Raw genomic sequence first — 20120 nt, 5'->3', positions numbered from 1 at the left:
ACCACTATGAGTGTTCTTGCGAAGGACAAAGCCTGACCTGGTAAATATATGTGCCTACGTATTCACATTTGTAAAAGGAGCCGTAACGTGTAAGCGATATTTAAACTTGGTTGATAGGCTGTAATCAATGTGATTCACTCCAAGGGACTAGTTTTGTATAGGGCCGCCAACTTTATGTCAAACCGGGAGACTTGGGTGTTGAAGGATGAAGTGTGAAAATTAAAATTAACATTTCAGTCGCTATTTTATAGTTTCGCAAATAAACGATAGATTTTTAAATGTAAGCCCAAATGATTTTTCAAAACCTTCTCATTCGTACATATATCCTCAACTTAAGTATGAGGTAAGAATCAGTTCAAAGGAGTGTTTATGCCCTTACAACCTACCAAAGGATTTTGCATCACTGATTTGGCTTATTCTTTCAGCCAATCGCAATATACAATTTTTTTTAAAAATCGGCACCTTTTTTGCTTTTTTAACAACTTGATGGCAATTTGAAAACAATTTGAAACGCCTTGGGTCATTTTATTTGAATTCATTGTTCATTATTAATTTTGTGAAAAAAAATATACAAAGTGAGCATATAAATCTCTACTATATATTTGTGAAAGTATGTCTGTATGTATGTTTGGACTTGCAGCCTAAACCGCAGAATGGCATCGAACGAAATTTTGCCATGACATACCCTGAGTGCGTCAATCTATGGTAGGCTATATAAAAAAAAGTTTTCGAAAAGGGGGCTTGGCACCTCCCATACAACTGGAATTTTTCGTAGTCAATATATCTGAAAGTATTAAGGCTAGACGACTGAAATTAGGTGAGTTGTTATATGAGACCAATCCCTACCCCCTCCAGAAAAACTGGGTATAACGAAAAAGGGGCGTGGCACATCCCATACAATTGGAATTTTTCCTTGTCAATATATCTGAAAGTATTAAAGCCAGATGACTGAAATTAGGTGAGGAGGTATATAAGACTAATCCCTACCCCCTCGGGAAAAATTGGGGATAGCGAAAAAGGGGTGTGGCATCTCCCATACATGTGGGGGTTGGGATTAGTCTAAAAAAGAGTTAAATTTCGCAATTAGTTTCTTATAACTGGCAGTGATGCGCATCTGTTGATACCACTTTCGACCATATCCGACATGAACAATAAATGGCCTAAACAGTCTTAAACGAGCAGAAAATATAGTAACGCGCCGGACGCCGCTACGACGATATGTTTGACATTCGGCGGCGGCGTGCGAAAAACGACCCTAATCGGCGGTGGCGGCGGTGTTTATCGGTGGCGTATATCTCTAGTCCAAGCTACAATTGATCCTTTGTCCGTTTAGCCCGGTAATCACGATTTAAAGCGTTCCTTTGACGAAATTGTTCTACAATAACTAAAATTTTCGGTTGATCTCAAGGCCGGGTTAAATAAAACACTTAGATGTGTATTTTATTCTGGTTTGATTTTTATACTCAGCTGAGCAAAGCTCACAGAGTATATTAATTTTGTTCGCATGACGGTAATCCCTAACGGCATAAACTAATAGAGATAGATATAGACTTCTATATATCAAAATGATCTGTGCGAAAAAAAAATTCATTTAGCCATGTCCGTCCGTTCGTCCGTCTGTCCATGAACACGATAACTTTAGTAAATTTTGAGGTATCTTAACGAAATTTGGTATGTAATTTCCGGGGCACTCATCTCAGACCGCTATTTAAAATGAACAAAATCCGACTATAACCACACCCACTTTTTCGATGTCGAATATTTCGAAAAACCGTAAAAGTGCTATAATTCATTACCAAAAACGGACAAAGCGATGAAACTTGGTAGGTGGGTTGACCTTATGACGCATAATATAAAATGAGTAAAATTTTGGACGATGGGCGGGGCACCGCCCACTTTTAAAAGACGGTAACTTAAAAGTTTTGCAAGGTGGAATTTGGCAGTCGTTGCAGATATCATGCTGAAATTTGGCAGGAATGTTACTCCTATTACTATATGTGTGCTAAATAAAAATTAGCAAAATCGGAGGACGAACACGCCGACTTAAAAAAAAAATTTTACAAAAAAATGTATATCTTCGCAGTATATAAGTAAATTATGTCAACATTCAACTCCAGTAATAATATGGCTGAACAAAATACAAAAATAAAAGAAAATTTCAAAAGGGGCGTGGCTCCGCCCTTTTTCATTTAAATTGTTTAGAATTCTTTAAATGCCACAAGTCGAACAAAAATTTACCAATCCTTGTGAAATTTGGTAAGGGCATAGCTTCTATGCCGGTAACTGTTTTCTGTGAAAATGGGCGAAATCGGTTGAAGCCCAGTTTTTATACACAGTCGACCGCATGTCCTTCCGCTCGGCCGTTAACACGATAACTTGAGCAAAAATCGATATATCTTTACTAAACTTAGTAGTACTTATCTGAACTCAATTTATCTTGATATTAAAAATGGCCATAATTCTATACCAAATACGAAAAAAGGGATGAAACATAGTGACTGGATTGGTTTTTTGACGCAAAATATAACTTTAGAAAAAACTTTGTAAAATAGGCGTGACACCTACCATATTAAGTAGAAGAAAATGAAAACGTTCTGCAGGGCGAAATCAAAAGCCCTTGAAATCATAGCAGGAATACTGTTCATGGTATTACATATATAAATAAATTAGCGGTACCCATCAGATGATGTTCTGGGTCACCCTGGTCCACACTTTGGTCGATATATCGAAAACGCCTTCACATATACAACTAAGGGTCACTCCCTTTTAAAACCCTCATTAATACCTTCCATTTGATACCCGGGCCATATAAACACATTCCAGGGTTACCCTAGGTTCATTTTCCTATATGGTGATTTTCCCTTATTTTGTCTCCAAGGCTCTCAGCTGAGTGTTTAATGTTCGGTTACACCCGAACTTAGCCTTCCTTACTTGTTCAATATAGAAGTCTTCAAAGCGTAGTTTAAGATTCCTGAGGATGACTTCAGACTGAAGTCGAAATATTGAAAAATAAAACCAAAATAAAATACACATCCAAGTGTTTTATTTAAGAAAACCTGGCCTCGAGCTCAACCAAAAAATTTAGTTATTCTAAATACTAAAGGTCGGACAAATAAACTGGTTTACGATGCTGTTCTAAATGCCTTAATGCGTTTGGCGGGCAACTCAATATTAAATTTGAGCAAAAACCGTCAACTACGCACTGAATAACGGAATATCACGTGAATCACATATTATTCAATAAATAACGAGAGTTTCTCTTTCGCCTAAATCAAAATAAATTGGCACAAAGTACTTTTTCATATTTTTTATAAAAAAAAAACAACGTTTAATGGACCAATATCTATCAAAATTTTGTACATTATTAATTCAATTCGCATATCTACAGCTTAAAGATATTCAGCTAGAAAGTTCGCTTACAGTAAAAAACAGAAAATGTGCAAGAAATTATGAAAACGGTATGGCAACTGAAATAAGCATGTTTTCCTTAATTGCAATTTCTTACAAGTAAAAGTATGTACGGTTACTCACAAAAATAAGTACACACTTGGTTTATGCTGAAAAAAAACTCAAATACAGTGGCTCACAGCTTAATTGATAATTTTCATCTAAAATATCGCAAATTCCCTAACAGAAACCACATTCAAAAAAAAGTCAAAGGTTATTCAAATGTAAGGATAATTTATCAAAATTTCAAAAATGACCATCAAAATTTTAAAATTTTGTTTCAGAATTTCTAATTACAAAATTTTCTCTAATACAATAACAAAACCATTGTATAAAGCAATGTGAGCAAAGCTGGCTAATTAAATACATATGATCATATTGATATAATAGTAACAGGGAAAGTATTAAAAACAAATACTGTAAATCCAAACAAATGTCACTAAGCTTTCATAAGCGCGCCTAAAATCATATCCACACTATTAGGAATAAACTGCATACAGAGTGTATGTGCCTAAATGGTGAATAAAAGGAATAGAAACAAAAAGGCAATTCTTAAGAGACCAATTGTAAAGCGAGCAACGGGACATTCATATGGCTGAGTAGCTAAAGGCATCTGCCTTTGCACTGGTATGAATGTTGGAGATTCGTGTTCAATGCTCAGCTCCCGAAAAGCTAGCTGATGAAGAAGTGAAATTCAGAAACATGTCCTAGTAATCATCGCCGTTTGTAAACCATAAAATTTTTCTCTAATATCAACAATTTCTAGAAAATTTTTTAGTATGCAGTTTTTTAGCCCAATAAATTTTAGTTTAGCTCAACATTTTTCCTGAATTTTTTTCCGCGAGGGTGTTGAGCAACTTCTTCCATACATCGCATGAACAAAAATGCATTTTGTATGTGGGAAATTGCTCAACACCCTCGCGAAAAAAATTCTGAAAATTCAGGAAAAATGTTGAGCTATTTCTAACTTGCACATTATTATAAAATTTATTGGGCTGCAAAACTGCATACTCAAAAATTTTCTAGAAATTCTGAAACAAAATTTGAAAATTTTGATGGTTATTTTTGAAATTTTGATAAATTCTCCTTACCTTTGAATAACCTTTGACATTTTTTGAATGTGGTTTCTTTTAGGGAATTTGCGATATTTTAGATGAAAATTATCAATTAATAAATTAATAAACCAAGTGTGTACTTATTTTTGTGAGTAACTGTATATCAAGAAAAAATTTACAAGTCAAGCAGAAATTTTAGTGTTTTTAACTACACAACTTGGATAATTTATAATAATTGTTAAAGATCTTATGGTAACTTTAGTTCGCGAACTTACATAACTAGTTTCAACTTATAATAAAATATTAATTCCCACAATTTTACCGCTTATTACGTTAGTACATTTATATACACTTTCCTGCATATGTAGTGGGGTATATTTACATATTTGAAAAAGTACAATTGAACTTTGCACGCCATTTAAAAATGTTCTACTTATTCGTCTCAATGAAGATTACACGAATCTTTAAAATGAGGCTTATATGTATTTGTACATACTATGTATGTATGAACTTACATATGTACGTATTCATATATTTTATAATTGATAGCTACACGCAAATATGCGTATGTGTTTGTTATGTTATGTGGTAGTATATTTTAATTATTTTGACTTTGAATGCGTTTGTGTATTGGATCCATACTCTGAAGATTTGCTGATTTTCGACATGTTGATTGATTTAAGCATAAGTAAATAGACTGTAGAAAAAGAGCAAAAGAAAAAATTATTACAAATTTATATAAACCTAAAATCGTGACCTAACAGCAATTTTAGTGTAATGAACAAAAACAAAAAAAAAAAAGATTTCCAAAGAGATGGTTTTAGAAATTTTAACAGGCCTACACATAAGTCACTGGAGACTAAAAAGCCACATGTATAAACTAGATATACATGTCTAATAGCCTCTGACGGTTCTGTGAGCGCGTGGATGAAACTGCAGAACCTGCAGGGAACTCTATTTGCAGAAGATGCTGTGAAAATAATGAGAGAACAATAGACCTTTAGTTTGCAGTGCATAGCCTGTTGTTGTTGTTGTTGTAGCGATATGATTACTCCCCGAAGGCTTTGGGGAGTGTTATCGATGTGAAGGTCCTTTGCCGGATACAGATCCGCCCCGCTCCGGTAACAGCACCATTAAGGTGCTAGCCTGACCATCTCGGGAACGATTTATATGGCCACATTAAACCTTCAGGCCATCCCTCCCTCCCCACCACACGCGTATTTTGGTGATTCGTACATCCGTCGGACGTTAAAAATTTAATAAAAAATTGGAAAAAATTTAAATTAACTTTCATTGGCCAACATTTTGGAAAGTCGTATTTTTGGTGAACCTATAGCCGTGCCGTCATTGTAGTAGTGTGAAAAATACTTCTTACTTTTTAACGATACCTTACCGCCAAATGGCAAAACAATAGTTAAAAAAAACGTATTTTTGTTATTAAAAAATATAAAATGAACAACAAAAAACAATTATTTATGTACCTCTCTTGCACCTTATTTTTTGTTTGTCTAATTTACTGTGCCTTTTTATAACTTTGTTTAAGTTTGATTTGAAATAACCGTGAAAACATATATTGAAAAATATACATATGTATGTATACTTTTACCACTTTTTGCAACGAGTTTTGGATTTTCTTGAAGAAATTTAGCTCTTTCTAGCCCTTTTTTCTAGATTCTTGCCCCAAAGAAATTTTTTTTCTGGCAACACTGATAGTTATCCTCTTTGATTGCGCAACAAATATAAAAGTCTCATATCAAGGGCTGAATTCTGTAATTCAGTCTCATCTCAAGTCTCTAAATTTGAGATTTTCCTTTGGAGGAATTTTTTTGACTTGAGATGATTTCGGTATTCAGTAAAGTCACAAAAACAATTCACCCTATCAACGAAATTCACCAAAAAGACATTTTACTCATACATTGAACATAACGTTGGGTACCAGTATTGTGGATGAGCTTGCGAAGACGCCGTTCACAATTTTGTATAGAAAATCACAAAGTGTGTTGGTTCGAATCTCAGCGGTACCACATAGAGTTCGATGTTTTTTCTGTGTTTTAATTTTTTCTATGCTTATTTTAATTTGAGGAATAAAACAACATATTTAAAGCGTTTTTCGGAAATAATGTTCATACTTTTTCTGAAATTTTCATGTTTGTGATCTGCCCCGGCACAGCTCACAAATTTGTGATTGCTTTTGTGAGGCTGGAAACGCGAGACAGATTACAGAATGGCAAATTGTCTCAAAAGTGATTTTCACACCAAATTGTGACTAGATACGGATTACTGAATTCAGCTGCAAATATCAACAGAAATCAGCTGTTCTATCAATCAAACATCTATAAACTTACATGCGCTCACGCTGCCATCTGGCGAATGATAGCAACTGTCGGTAATGCAGTTTTATTTCTAATCAAATATTCACAATAGTGCAAATAGATTTCTTTGTGTACTCACAATCGTTTATTTTTTTACAAATTATTTTAATAAAATATAGCTAAACAAAATCTCTACGACCAAAATTGCCCAAAGCTCGCTAATAGCCCGATTCTCCAACTTTACAACCAAAGCTTTATAGATTTGGATTCCAAATAAGAGCAAAAAAGGGACCCGTACATAAAAACAGCAATCAGAAATAATATATAAGATCCTTATCAGTAGTGGGGAATTGCACATACATATATAACTTGCTAAGAAACTGAATAGGCGAAACATATTTCCTTAAGTCGACTTTGCTATACATTCGATTCCAAAGAGTCGAAACCAAAACGGAAGCCTGAATCAAAATCAGAATCAATGCTCTATTACATCCCAAGTTCAAATAAAAGATGAATCAACTACTTTAAGTGCAAAAATGTTCTTTGACAGTTATGCAATATTTGTAACAAAATTTCAAAACGTCTAATAAAAAGCAGCAAATTTTCATAATATCACTTAATAAATCAACCAGTATGCCAAGAATTCATGATATAAATAAATAGTTTCCATAACTTATTCTATTTTCTGGCATGACTTGAATGCTAAAAATTGCCGATATATGTAAAAAAAAATTTAAGATTTGTTCATTACGCTAAAATTTCGGTTAGTGCCTGACATCGATACAGATATAATATACTTATTTAACTTACTTGAGAAAATTAAGCCAGCCACAATCGAAAATCCAATCCAGTTGTGTGCCAAAAATGAAGATACTAGATAATAGACAATTACTGTTATCGTAAATATTGCCCAGAGCACAAAATTGACTAAACTACATTTGCGATATTTAAATACAATCTCAGGTACTTCTTTAACGCCCGAGGTTTCAAAGAAACTACCGGTTGTATGAAAACTATCAATAACACAATCTTTTTCGCGATACAAATTATGTAGCCATTCAGCTGCAGCTTTTTCATCCGTAGGGACTTTTTCAAGTGGTATACGCCGCACATATATATAACCATCTACGGGTAGGCCATTGAGCAGAGTGGATATGGTTGGCGAATTCTAAAAAAATTGTTTAAGATTACACAAGTATACACGGTTTTGGATCTAGGCCACTAAAAGGGGTTTTAAGACAATTTATGACGCTGAATCCGATTCTTCATTCCGTTTTTTAAGATTGATTCTAGTTTTTAATACAGTCAATAAATTCATTTTTAAAAATTTTTGTCAAATAATATTCATTTTATTAACTTAAAAGTAACAAATCAAAAATGAAGATTGGTGGAACTTTGCCTTTTGTATTGTTTAGTATCTGTTTAGCGTATTAGAGTCCAACAGTAGTCGCCCATCATCTCTGAAACCAAAGTAGTGCAGATACGTATCTTTGAGCACATTTGGTATTATTTTGCCACTTTTTTAATCATATAACAACCACAAACGTAACAAAGACACTTTGAATCAACTTTGCAACACAATCACTTATATTATTTTACAGTTACAGTTGAAATGACTTATCAAGCAGTGCCACTATTTAAAAGCTGCTATAACAGCACAATGGAGCTATCATGCGAGAACTCGGAAACTAGAATCAATCTTAAAAAACTGAATGCAGATTCGAATTCAGCATATCAAATATAGTAAATATAGGAATCGCTCTTATCTGCTTAGATTCAAAAGTTGACCTGAATTTGTAAACTTGTGTTATTATACCAAATAGTAAAATGCTGTATGCACACCCACTTGTGCCACCCTCATACCTTGTCATCACGTTTGAAAGCCAAATTAGTATCATAAATAGCGGTGCAGCGACCACGCATGGCTGGTAAGCTAGTGGTGAAACCTTTTGTGCGAGGAATCAAATGATGTTTTAATACAGTTAATCCACGTTCTTCTGCAAATTGTATAGATGCTGCATGTTTCTTTGCTGTAAAACGAGTACCCTCAGCATTAAGTAACAACCATACAGGATCGGGATAAGCAAATACTTCTTTCAATTGGCGATCAATTATCTCGCTATCTTTATCGTATGAACGTTCCAAAAAAACAAATTCAGCAAATTTCCACGCCCAGCCCACAATGGGTACATATGAAATGGCTTTCTTTGCATACGCTTTACAATTACCCAGTACACCAACTTTATCAGCGAACATCCAACCGCTCAACCAATCGATTTCGTAGGAATGATTTTGTACGATTAAAACATGTTCTTTGCCACTAAACTGTGCCATATCATCAGGATCCATATATATATGTAGATTGCCATGAGAATACCATTCCGCAACGAAGATTAATTCTGTAAAAATAACACAAAATATAAATATGGAAATATATATGTTAATAGCGAAACTTACGCGAATGCAGCGAATAACAAAGATAATTCATTATGTGTCTGTAGAGCGAAACGTTAAAGGGTTTCAAACACACATACAATATTAATTGTGCCACATTGATCACCAAGCCAGATACGAAGAAGGTAATGGCAATACCTAAATGTACTATCCTCAGTTTTTTAATCTCTGCTATTGTGATCATGATTGCTGGTAATCGATACTTGCTGTACTATGTTCAATAAAAAAAAGAGGAATTGTAAGTTAATATATTTAAGTAACTATTTCATACCTTTATATTAAGTTGGTTTCATGTTTGTCCCCTCATTTCCATTCGAATTTTTGACCCACGGAAAAGTCTTTTTCGGTAACTTCCCGTTGAACTAGACACTTGAAACTTAGAGCATAGTTCAGATCTGGGAGACATTACAATGCAATTAAAAAAAAATCCGCTAGGTGGCGCACGGATCGAGATATACAGAAAATTTATTTTAAAATTAAAATTTTGCGATAGACTTTTAACTAACTTCTCGGTGATCCAGAGACTTGAAACTTAGTACATAGTTTGCCAGTCGACGGCACTACAATTCGTGGACAACAAAATGCCGCCAGGTGGCAGACAAATCGAGATAAACGAAAATCCCTGAAAAAACGCAGGGAATCTTGCGATCGATTTTTAAGTAACTTCCCGGTGAGCTAGAGACCTGAAACTTGGGCCGTGAGTCAGAACCTGGTGACAATGCAATATTTGATTCAAAAAATTTCGCTAGGTGGCGCATGGATCGAGATATTAAGAAAATTAATTTTGATTTGGGAATCTTTCAATCCGTTTTTAACTAACTTCCCGGGGACCTAGAGACATGAAACTTGGCAGACAGTTCCAGGCTTGGTGACAATACAAGTTACAGCAAACAAAACTCCGCTAGGTGGCGCGCTAATTGAGGTAACTACAAATCCTTGAAAAACGAGGAGAATCTTGCAATCGATTTTTCAGTAACTTCCCGGTGAGCTGGAGATATGAAACTTGAGCCGCGAGTGAGAACCCGGTGACAATGCAATACTTTATCAAAAAAATTTCGCTAGGTGGCGCATGGATCGAGATATTAAGAAAATTATTTTTGATTTGGGAATCTTTCAATCCATTTTTAACTAACTTCCGCTTACCTAGAAACTTGTAACTTAGCACATAGTTTGCGAGTCGATGGCACTACAATTCGTGGAAAACAAAATGCCGCCAGGTGACAGGCGAATCGAGATAAACGAAAATCCCTGAAAAAACGCAGGGAATCTTGCGATCGATTTTTAAGTAACTTCCCGGTGAGCTAGAGACCTGAAGCTTGTGCCGTGAGTCAGAACCGGGTGACAATGCAATATTTGATCCAAAAAAATTCGCTAGGTGGCGCATGGATCGAGATATTAAGAAAATTAATTTTGATTTGGGAATCTTTCAATCCATTTTTAACTAACTTCCCGGTGACCTAGAGACTTGAAACTAGGCACACAGTTCGAGGCTTGGTGACAATACAATTTATAGAAAACAAAGTTCCGCTAGGTGGCGTGCTAATTGAGATAACTACAAATCGCTGAAAAACGAGGGGAATCTTGCGATCGATTTTTGAGTAACTTGCCGGTGAGCTAGAGACTTGGAACTTGGGCCGTGGGTCAGAACCCGATGACAATGCAACATTTAATCAAAAAAATTTCACTAGGTGGCGCACGCGGACCGAGATGGTAAGAAAACAAATTTTAATTTGGGAATCCGGTTACCTAGAGACTTGAAACTTGGCACTTATGTAGTTAGAGGCCTGGTGACAATACAACTTATAGAAAACAAAGTTCCGCTAAGTGACGCGCTAGTAAAGATAACTGCAAATCCTTTAAAAACGGGGGGAATCTTGCGATCGATTTTTAAGTAACTTCCAGGTGAGCTAGAGACCTGAAACTTGGGCCGTGAGTTAGAACCCGTAGGCAATGCAATATCTGATTAAAAAAATTTCGCTAGGTGGCGCATGGATCGAGATATTAAGGGAATTAATTCAACAATAGCTCTTGTAAAAGAATTTTGGGACTTAAAATTATAAAGGCAGCGCGTGCTTAAATTTTAAATAATCAATTAGTGAATCCGAAGTACATGGTTTGCTTTAAATTGAAAGATTGCGCTCCACCTTTATAGTTTTAAATCCCAAAATTATTTTACAAGAGCTATTGTTAAAGTTTTTTAGTCAAAATTCAACAAGACTATGTCTGTATTAAAGGAAAAATTGCCTTCTATTTTTTGGTCCATTTTTTTAAAAGTAGTCCTTAAAATTTTTTTATCATCTTTTTATTTTTACTTAGATTAATTGTATAGTTCTTTACATGTACTTGTGTTTGTTTTCTCAGACAGCCAGGCCGCTTTAAAGGCCCTGGACTCATTCGTCGACAACGCAAAGTCGGTCACTGAATGCCGCAGATCTCTTAACGAGATGGCTCAGCACTTCAGTATCAGCCTTATATGGGTACCTTGGCATAGGGATATTGAAGGCAAGTGCAAAGCAGATGAGCTGGCCAGAAGAGGCACCACCGACCATATCCTTCCGGGAAATGATTCGGTAGGTATACCCATGGCCACTTTCAGGCTTCGTGTGAACACAAGCACCATAAGAAATGCAAATGGACGATGGTCCGCCATATCATCGTGTGAGACATCCAGGGTAACCTGGCCCTCATATGACAAAGAGCGCTTCTGATTTTAAACCAATCAGTTCTATCGTCCCTGATAAGGGTTCTAACAGGGCATTGTTTAATAGGCACGCATGGTGCTAGAATGGGAGTAATGACCTTCGACTATTGTCGTAGCTGCAGGTGTACAGAGCAGGAGGAGAGTGTCCAGCACATTCTCTGTCAGTGTCCAGCGCTTAGTAGGCGTAGGTTGGCCTTCCTTGGTAAACCTTTTCTACATGACCTTGCTGAGGTCGCTAGTTATGAAGTCAAGGCTCTAGCAAAATATATAAATTACACGAAGTGGTTCGACCCGCTTTAGGCAGGGTAGGGGTCCTCTTTGAGGCCGAATAGAGTATTACAATGGGGCCATTGGCGGCCTAAGTAGTGAGCTGTTACCATAGTGTTCAGCTCAGCCCTCGCAACCTAACCTACATGTACTTATGTAGTCGTCTCAGAAGTGCTCGTCCTGGCAAAAAAGGTGGAAGAAGTTTAAATTGGTTCAATTTGCGTAAAAGCATCGATTGGAAAATGTTAAATGGAAAGAGCAGTTGGCAACCCAATAAGTAATAAGTAGGCAAGCATATTCGACATAATGCTGACTAAGTGAAAAAAAGGGGTGCCAAGAATTGTAGATAACCAGTATAAAAAAAGAAAAATTCAGGTCTGGCAAGGAATAAAACAAAAATAGCAAAATAAGACAGTGATTAAATATTCCCTATAATAAAAAAATGCAGTTGAAACATAGCAAAGCAATACTTTTCGGGATGGAGTTCAGTTTTTAAAAAAATAATTTAAAAAATAATTTTAAGTTAAACGGTTTTATTGAAAACAATACTTACATTAGATAATAATAATAATAAAAGCTAGAAAATAATTGGGTAGGTCCTAGGCACTAGTCATCACACTTCTCATCAATCTAGGGCGTTGATCAGAAAATTAAATAAAAGCGTTGGTCGCGTGAAATTTCTAAAAATGTGAGGCGTAGCATAACATTATTAAGGTTCAGTTGGCCTTACTTATGACTATTAATAGAAATTTGACGCGTCCAACGCTTTTAGTTAATTGATTGATGAGGAGTGTGATGACTAGTACCTAGGACCTACCTAATTATTTTCTAGCTTTTAGTATTATTACCTAATGTAAGTATTGTTTTAAATAAAACCGTTTGACTTAAAATTATTTTTTTAATTATTTTATTTTTAAGCTTTTAGCCTTTATTTAATTCTCTATTATTTCTCGTTCTATTTAGTTCATTTAGTGATTCATTATTACAAGGACTCTTTCCTGACAATTTGTTACAATCTAAGTCCTCAATACATAATCCTTCCAAAGACTTTACTCGACTCTGCACCACGTATGCTTGTCCCTCCTCGAACTCCAAAGTATTTTGATGTCCCTTCTACAGGACTGTATGTAATATTTGTTCCAAATATGAGCCAAATCGGACCACAAATACGAGTATTTTTAATATCTCAATCTTTGCGCCACCTGGCGGCGATTTTTTTCATATGTCGCTTTCTATTCATGTATGTAATATGTGGTCCAAATATGAGCCTAATCGGAGCACAAATACGATTTTTTTGAATATCTCGATACCTGCGCCACTTAGCGGTGATTTTTTTTCATAGGTCGCTTTCTATTCATGTACATATGTATTATGGGTTCCAAATATGAGCCAAATCGGACCACAAATACGATTATTTGAATACCTCGATCCTTGCGCCTGCATGCATGGAGTACTCGCGATTTTTGCAGGGAGGTTACTTAAATTTCAATTACAAAATTCGTGCCAGCCAGCCATCCAGCCAGCCAGCCTGTCAATTCAAGCTAAATAAAACCGTTTAATAAAAAGCGAGCTTTCCTTTATCTTTATCCAAAGACAAATTTCAAGTTCAACTTAAATTACCATTTGCAAAAGGTTTTAAAGAATTTGAATTCACACCCGCTGAATTTGTTGGTTAAACATTTGACTCTAGCCAACGGTGTAAAGTTTTACAATGCCGATACAAAAACTCAACTATTCATTAATTCCTTGCGTCTAATGAATTTCCGTCCATCTGAATATGAGGTGACATTTTGTAGAAAATGATGAGCGACAACGAACTTAAAATACAATGCAATCAACGCATACACAGGACTTAACATTTCAAAAAACTAAAAAACTGCTGAAATAAAATTAAAGTTACCACGTTTCAAAACCCAACACTGTATTTTCAAATTTTAATGAACCGTTTTTGTGATTGGAATTAGATATGCAGAAATCTGAAGCAAATATACCTCTTCGTCTAAAGGATGGGTTCGAAACACATATAGAAATGTAACCCCTTTTCCATTACCTTCGAACTCACCCATTTCATAAAACAGGCTCTACGCAAAATCCACACAGAAGCGGTAAATGCCTTGCCAGGACGCGCCCGCTGAACCCTCTTATCAATATACAATATATAAGAAGAAAGCACAATGGAGATACAACTTCGTTCTGGATACTATAACAGGTTATAAACTCTTACTTGTCCAGAATCAACCCCGACGAACGTTTTATCACCCCATCGGGTTAGGGGGTCAGAATATACCCGCGGTAGGTATGCCTGTCGTAAGAGGCGACTAAAATACCAGATTCAAGGGTCTATGTAACGCAACCCTTCAGGTTGCCAGCGCAATATATAGCTTCTCCAAACCCAATTGTCAGTCTCACCTATCCGCGGCGAATCCTGTTTCACTAACAGACGAGGCTCTGGCGACCCCAATCTCCTCATGGAACTTGGGGGTGCGGAGGGAGGGATGGCCTGAAGATTTAACATGGCCATATAAATCGTTCCCGAGATGGTCGGACTAACACCTTAATGATGCTGTGTTACCGGAGCGTACCGGATCTGTATCCGGCAAAGGACCATCACATCGATAACACTCCCCAAAGCCTTCGGGGAGCCACCTTAGCGCTACAACAACAACGAACGTTATGTATGTCCTGCATGCGATGTGTCCTCACATGACATCAATTATCTTTTCAATTGTATTGTGGAACCTACGCCTCTAACACCAATCTCCCTATGGTCCGCCCCTGTTGAAACTGTCAGTTTCCTTAGACTTCCGTTGGATGACTTTGATGACAATTTGTGAATGGGGCAAAGTACTGTTAACACAACAACAACAAGGCATTGCAAAATATGCATCTCGCATTACCGTACCTGTAAAAGAAGTTTTCCTAGTTTGACTGAACTTATCTACTCTTTGGAGTTATCAGCCAACTGGCTGCGGCACATATATAACGCTTGCTTGGCTCTAAACTATTTTCCGTGTGCATGGAGGAGCGCCACGGTCATATTCATTCCCAAGGCAGGCAAAGCCTCTCACTATGAGCCGAAGGACTACAGACCTATCAGTCTTTCATCCTTCGTACTCAAGGCCATAGAGAGAATAATTAGCGATTATCTCACTAGCAACATTGATAGGAACCTCATTTCTGGCTATCAACACGCTTACACCAAAGGGAAATCTGCGGAGACTGCGCTGCACAGCCTAGTCTCTACCATCGAAATATCATGGTTCGAAAAGGATTATTGTCTTGTGGCCTTCCTAGACAGGAGCCCTCAACAATATAAGTCCAGACGCTGGCAACAATGCTTTAACGAGTCTGGATGTAAATGGACCCCTAGTGGGACTGATCGATCAACTGCTCAAGGAAAGGAAAGTATTTTCTTCACTGGGAAAAGTTGATATAACACGCTTTGTCGCAAGGGGCACAACCCAGGGTGGTGTCCTTTCTCCTCTACTATGGAACCTAACGGTAAACTCGCTATTAAGAAATACTAGTTGGGGGAGCGGGAAGATCGTGGCATATGCTTATGAATTTCCCTTAAACTTAATGTGACTTGATGCAGGTAGCATTGCGCGAGGTTTCCCTATGGGCCGCCCGATGTGGACTCAGCGTCAATTCCGACAAAGTTGAGCTTGTCTTATATACCAAATGATACAAAATACCATCGTTAAACCTACCAGAACTAAATGGTGTGCGCCTAAGCCTGACACATAAAGCCCAATTTCTAGGCGTAGTTTTGGATAAAAAGCTGAACTGGAAAGATAACGTCATTCAGCGACAAAAGAAAGCTTACATTGCATTATATACATGTAAAAGGGCCATTGGCAAAAAATTGGGACTCACCCCCAACATATGCAGATGGATTTATACCGCGATTATCCGACCCATACTGCTGTATGGAATAGTCGTATGTTGGCCAGCCTTAAGTAAGGCATCAAATCTAAACTTGTTGGGTAAAGTCCACAGATCCAGCATGATCAGCATAAGTGGGGCTCTAAGAACAACGCCTAGCGAAGCTCTTCAGGTCATTCTTGACATCCTTCCATTGGATCTAGCTGGTTATCGAGCGGCGGCATCGTCAGCCCTGCGTCTAAAGGAGCTGTCGGGTTGGAACAACAATACCACAGGACACTCAAGTATACTAAACAAATACAGTTTTCTTCCCCCTAGAACGGATCGCTGTGCGACCACAACAGTTGCGGAAACCAACTTTAAGATAAACATCCCCGACAGGGATGACTGGACGGAGTCGGATAGGTGCCTTGCTACTGACAGCAGCATTTCCATATACACGGGCGGCTCCAAGCTAAACGGTAGAGTTGGAGGTGGAGTATACTCAAGGGACCTTGACCTCCAGCCCTCCTTCAGACTACCCGACCACTGCAGTGTATTCCAGGCAGAAATTGCAGCCATAATGGTAGCCGCAGCTAGAATAGGGACACACACCGTCGGCAAAGAAATTTTTATTTTCAGCAACAGCCAAACTGTCATAAAATCTCTTGGCTCCTACTCATTCAATTCTGAACTAGCACTAAAATGTCGCCGATCTCTTCAAGAGATGACTCAACAGAACCGTGTATACCTCACATGGATCCCTGGACATAGGGATATCGAGGGAAACTGCATTGCAGATGAACTTCGCTAGGCAGGATTCAACCAGCCAGGTTCTTCCTGGCCAAGAACGCTTAGGTATGCCCCTGTCCACATGCAAGCTAATGCTAAAAGAGCACATCCACCGTCAAGCCGACGAAAGATGGCTACAAACACCGGGGTGTCGAACAGCGAAATAAACCTGGCCTAAATGGGGTCCTAAAGATCCCGTCACGTATACAACCTAAGAAGGGATACAATTTCCACACTTGTGGGGGCACTAACTGGTCATTGCCTCATTAGTAGGCATGCAGAAGGATTAGGAGCGCCTTAAGCGTATCCCCACTACCTTCCAGCAGCTTCGCTGCTCAGCAAGCCACAACAAGTACCCGCTGCTGCTCGCGCCCCACGGCGCCACAACTCAAACAGCTGATACCACTCATAACTACTACCTTCGTAGTAGAGCTGGTAGCAATGCTGAGCATCAGCCCCTGCCCCCGTCTTCTTCTCCCCCCCCCCCCCTCTTTTCTGGCAGCAATCGTGCAGGTCAGGGAAACAGACTCTTAGTCCCTGCCTCCGTTTGCACAGTCTGCCAGCACAGAATATATAGGTTTGCGACATCCGCTCAATGCAGCTACTGCCTTGGGTGGTGCCACTTTCCTAGATGTTCTGGTCTCCGCGACGGCAACCCCTCGACGGGTTTCATCGCGCCATGTTGCCAGGTCGCAAACCCAAATCATCCGGGTACCCCAATGCTTGCCCAAGGGCGCCCATTCCCAAGGCCACAACAGCAATTGCGTCCTGGCCTTCCACAACCTAGGCGTAGTCACCCCTCACTTACCCCTAGAGTGGCGGCGTCACCCCTCATGCACTTCAGAATTCTGCAGTTCAACTGTAATGGACTAACTGGGAAGATTACGGAGATAGTCGATTTCATGAAGCGGCACAACATCCGCATTGCTGCGATTCAAGAGACTAAACTCACAGCAAGATCTGCATTGCAGACCTGCTCTGGTTATAATGTCCACAGGAAAGACCGCGAGAGCGGAAATGGAGGAGGCCTCGCGTTTATTATACACCACTCTGTGCAATATCATATATTTGATCCTGGCATCGACCGCAGTGACAATGTCTTAGAACGTCAAGGCCTATCTGTCCGGTCAGGCGATGCAAATCTAGAAATCATCAACATCTACATCCCTCCTGTCACCTGTTGCCCCAGTGGATACCAACCTAATATCGAGGCCTTACTCACTGGCAACAATCGCATTATCTTAGGCGATTTCAATGCCCATCACGACCTATGGCATTCAAACCTGCGGGCGGACAGTAGGGGTGAGATGTTGGCGGATCAAATAGACGAAACGACGTTCTGCACAATAAACGGAGACGCCCCCACACGTATGGTAGGAAGCTGTCATAGCTCGCCAGATATCTCAATCGTAAGCGCAGAACTCGTAAACTGCGTCAACTGGCAGCCGATGGTAACATTGGCATCCGACCACCTGCCCATACTTATTTCGTTCGAGCGTACCGCCGACTTCATCGTCACCGAAAAACGCACTTTCATAAACTTCAAAAAAGGAAAGTGGGAAGAATATAAATCTGCAACAGACAGCAGCTTTGCTGCCCTCCCTATCCCGATTGATGCCCGCCAAGGGGAGCGTGCCTTCCGTAAGGTCATTGAATCCGCCTCGGCACATTTCATTCCCGCCGGGAGAATTCCCGAAATCCGGCCCCACTTCCCGGCGGAGGCCGCGAGCTTAGCGAGGGAACGCGACCTTATAAGACAGCTTGATCCAGGCGACCCCCAAATAAGGGATATAAACCAACGCATCAGATTGCTTGTGGAAGCGGGCGAAATGGGAAGAGCACCTAAGAGGTTGTAACCTCTCTACAGGTGTAGGTAAACTTTGGTCCACCGTAAAGTCCCTATCGAATCCGACTAAGCACAAAGACAAAGTTTCCATCGCCTTTGGCGATAGGTGCTGTCGGATGCGAAAAAATGCGCGAGCGCTTTCTGCCGACAATATATAATGCATCCTACGGTCGACAAAGATAGACGGAGAGCCAATAGACACGCACATAAACACAAACTCAGCGCGTCACCAATTACCATCACCGCTAGAGAGGTTGAGGACGCCATTGGTCGCGCTAAACCATCCAAAGCAGTGGGCCCAGACGGCATAGCCATGCCGATGCTTAAAAACCTAGGGAAAGAGGGTTTCAAATATTTAGCGCATGTCTTCAACCTGTCTCTTTCCACCTTTGTCATACCCGAGAAATGGAAAATGGCCAAAGTGGTCCCGCTACTAAAGCCTGGGAAACCAGCTAACGTAGGTGAGTCATATCGTCCGATATCTCTCCTATCGCCAGTGGCAAAGACGCTTGAAGCCATTTTGCTCCCTTATTTCCAAGCACATTTGCAGCTAGCCCCTCATCAGCATGGCTTCAGAAAACTCCATAGCACTACCTCCGCGCTAAATGTCATTAGCACCCAGATAAATTGCGGTTTGAATCAATATCCCCACCATAGAACAGTACTCGTAGCGTTAGACCTATCAAAAGCTTTTGATACGGTCAACCATGGCTCGTTACTGCAAGACCTGGAAGGGTCCACCCTTCCCCCATGTCTTAAAAGGTGGACCGCAAATTATCTGGGTGGTCGGCAGGCATCGGTGCAATTCAGAAACGAAACATCAAAACAAAGGAGAATTAAACAAGGGGTGCCACAGGGTGGTGTCCTATCCCCGCTTTTGTTTAATTTCTACATATCTAAGCTACCTTCACCACCGGAAGGAGTCACAATCGTTTCCTACGCCGATGACTGCACAATAATGGCCACAGGCCCAAGCCCAAAGATCGATGAGCTATGCAATAAAATAAACGGCTACCTCCCTGATCTCTCCAGTTTTTTCGCCTCGCGAAACCTGGCATTGTCACCGACTAAATCTTCCGCGACCTTATTTACAACATGGACGCCCCAAATGTCGACCATATTGAACATCCACGTCGATGGCACTACGCTACCGACTGTCCTACACCCCAAAATCTTGGGTGTGACGTTTGATCAGGATCTACATTTTGGTGCGCACGCAACCGCAATTGTTCCAAGAATTCAGAGCCGTAATAAAATCCTCAAATCCCTTGCTGGCAGTACCTGGGGAAAAGATAAAGAAACGCTCTTGACCACATACAAAGCAATTAGCCAGCCGATTACGTGCTACGCGTCACCCATATGGTCGCCAAGCCTAAAAACCA

The 20120-nt window shown here is 39.2% G+C and overlaps 1 protein-coding gene across 6 annotated transcripts in view; it reads right to left on the bottom strand.

The window, feature by feature from the left end:
- Positions 1-3292: 3292 nt before the first annotated feature.
- The window catches only part of LOC137252266 (1-acyl-sn-glycerol-3-phosphate acyltransferase gamma-like), a 37536-nt gene continuing 20708 nt past the window's right edge, over positions 3293-20120 (bottom strand). For 3 of the 6 annotated variants that reach the window (XM_067787732.1, XM_067787733.1, XM_067787734.1), the window contains exons 2-5: positions 9272-9479; positions 8678-9213; positions 7625-7982; positions 3293-5199 (exon numbers count right to left, since the gene is read on the bottom strand). In XM_067787732.1, the coding sequence (XP_067643833.1) occupies positions 5105-5199; positions 7625-7982; positions 8678-9213; positions 9272-9479 (1197 nt within the window). In that variant the 3' untranslated portion in view covers positions 3293-5104. Of the gene's footprint in view, positions 5200-7624; positions 7983-8677; positions 9214-9271; positions 9480-9539; positions 9559-20120 lie in introns of those variants that run through there. The other 3 variants (XM_067787731.1, XM_067787735.1, XM_067787736.1) reach the window with 2 other exon arrangements.

This window comes from Eurosta solidaginis, chromosome 5, assembly GCF_040869045.1.
Source record: "Eurosta solidaginis isolate ZX-2024a chromosome 5, ASM4086904v1, whole genome shotgun sequence".
NCBI classification, from domain to species: Eukaryota; Metazoa; Arthropoda; class Insecta; order Diptera; family Tephritidae; genus Eurosta; species Eurosta solidaginis.
The sequence above is the reverse complement of the archived record's forward strand: the minus strand, read 5'-3'. Positions and strand labels throughout refer to the sequence as shown.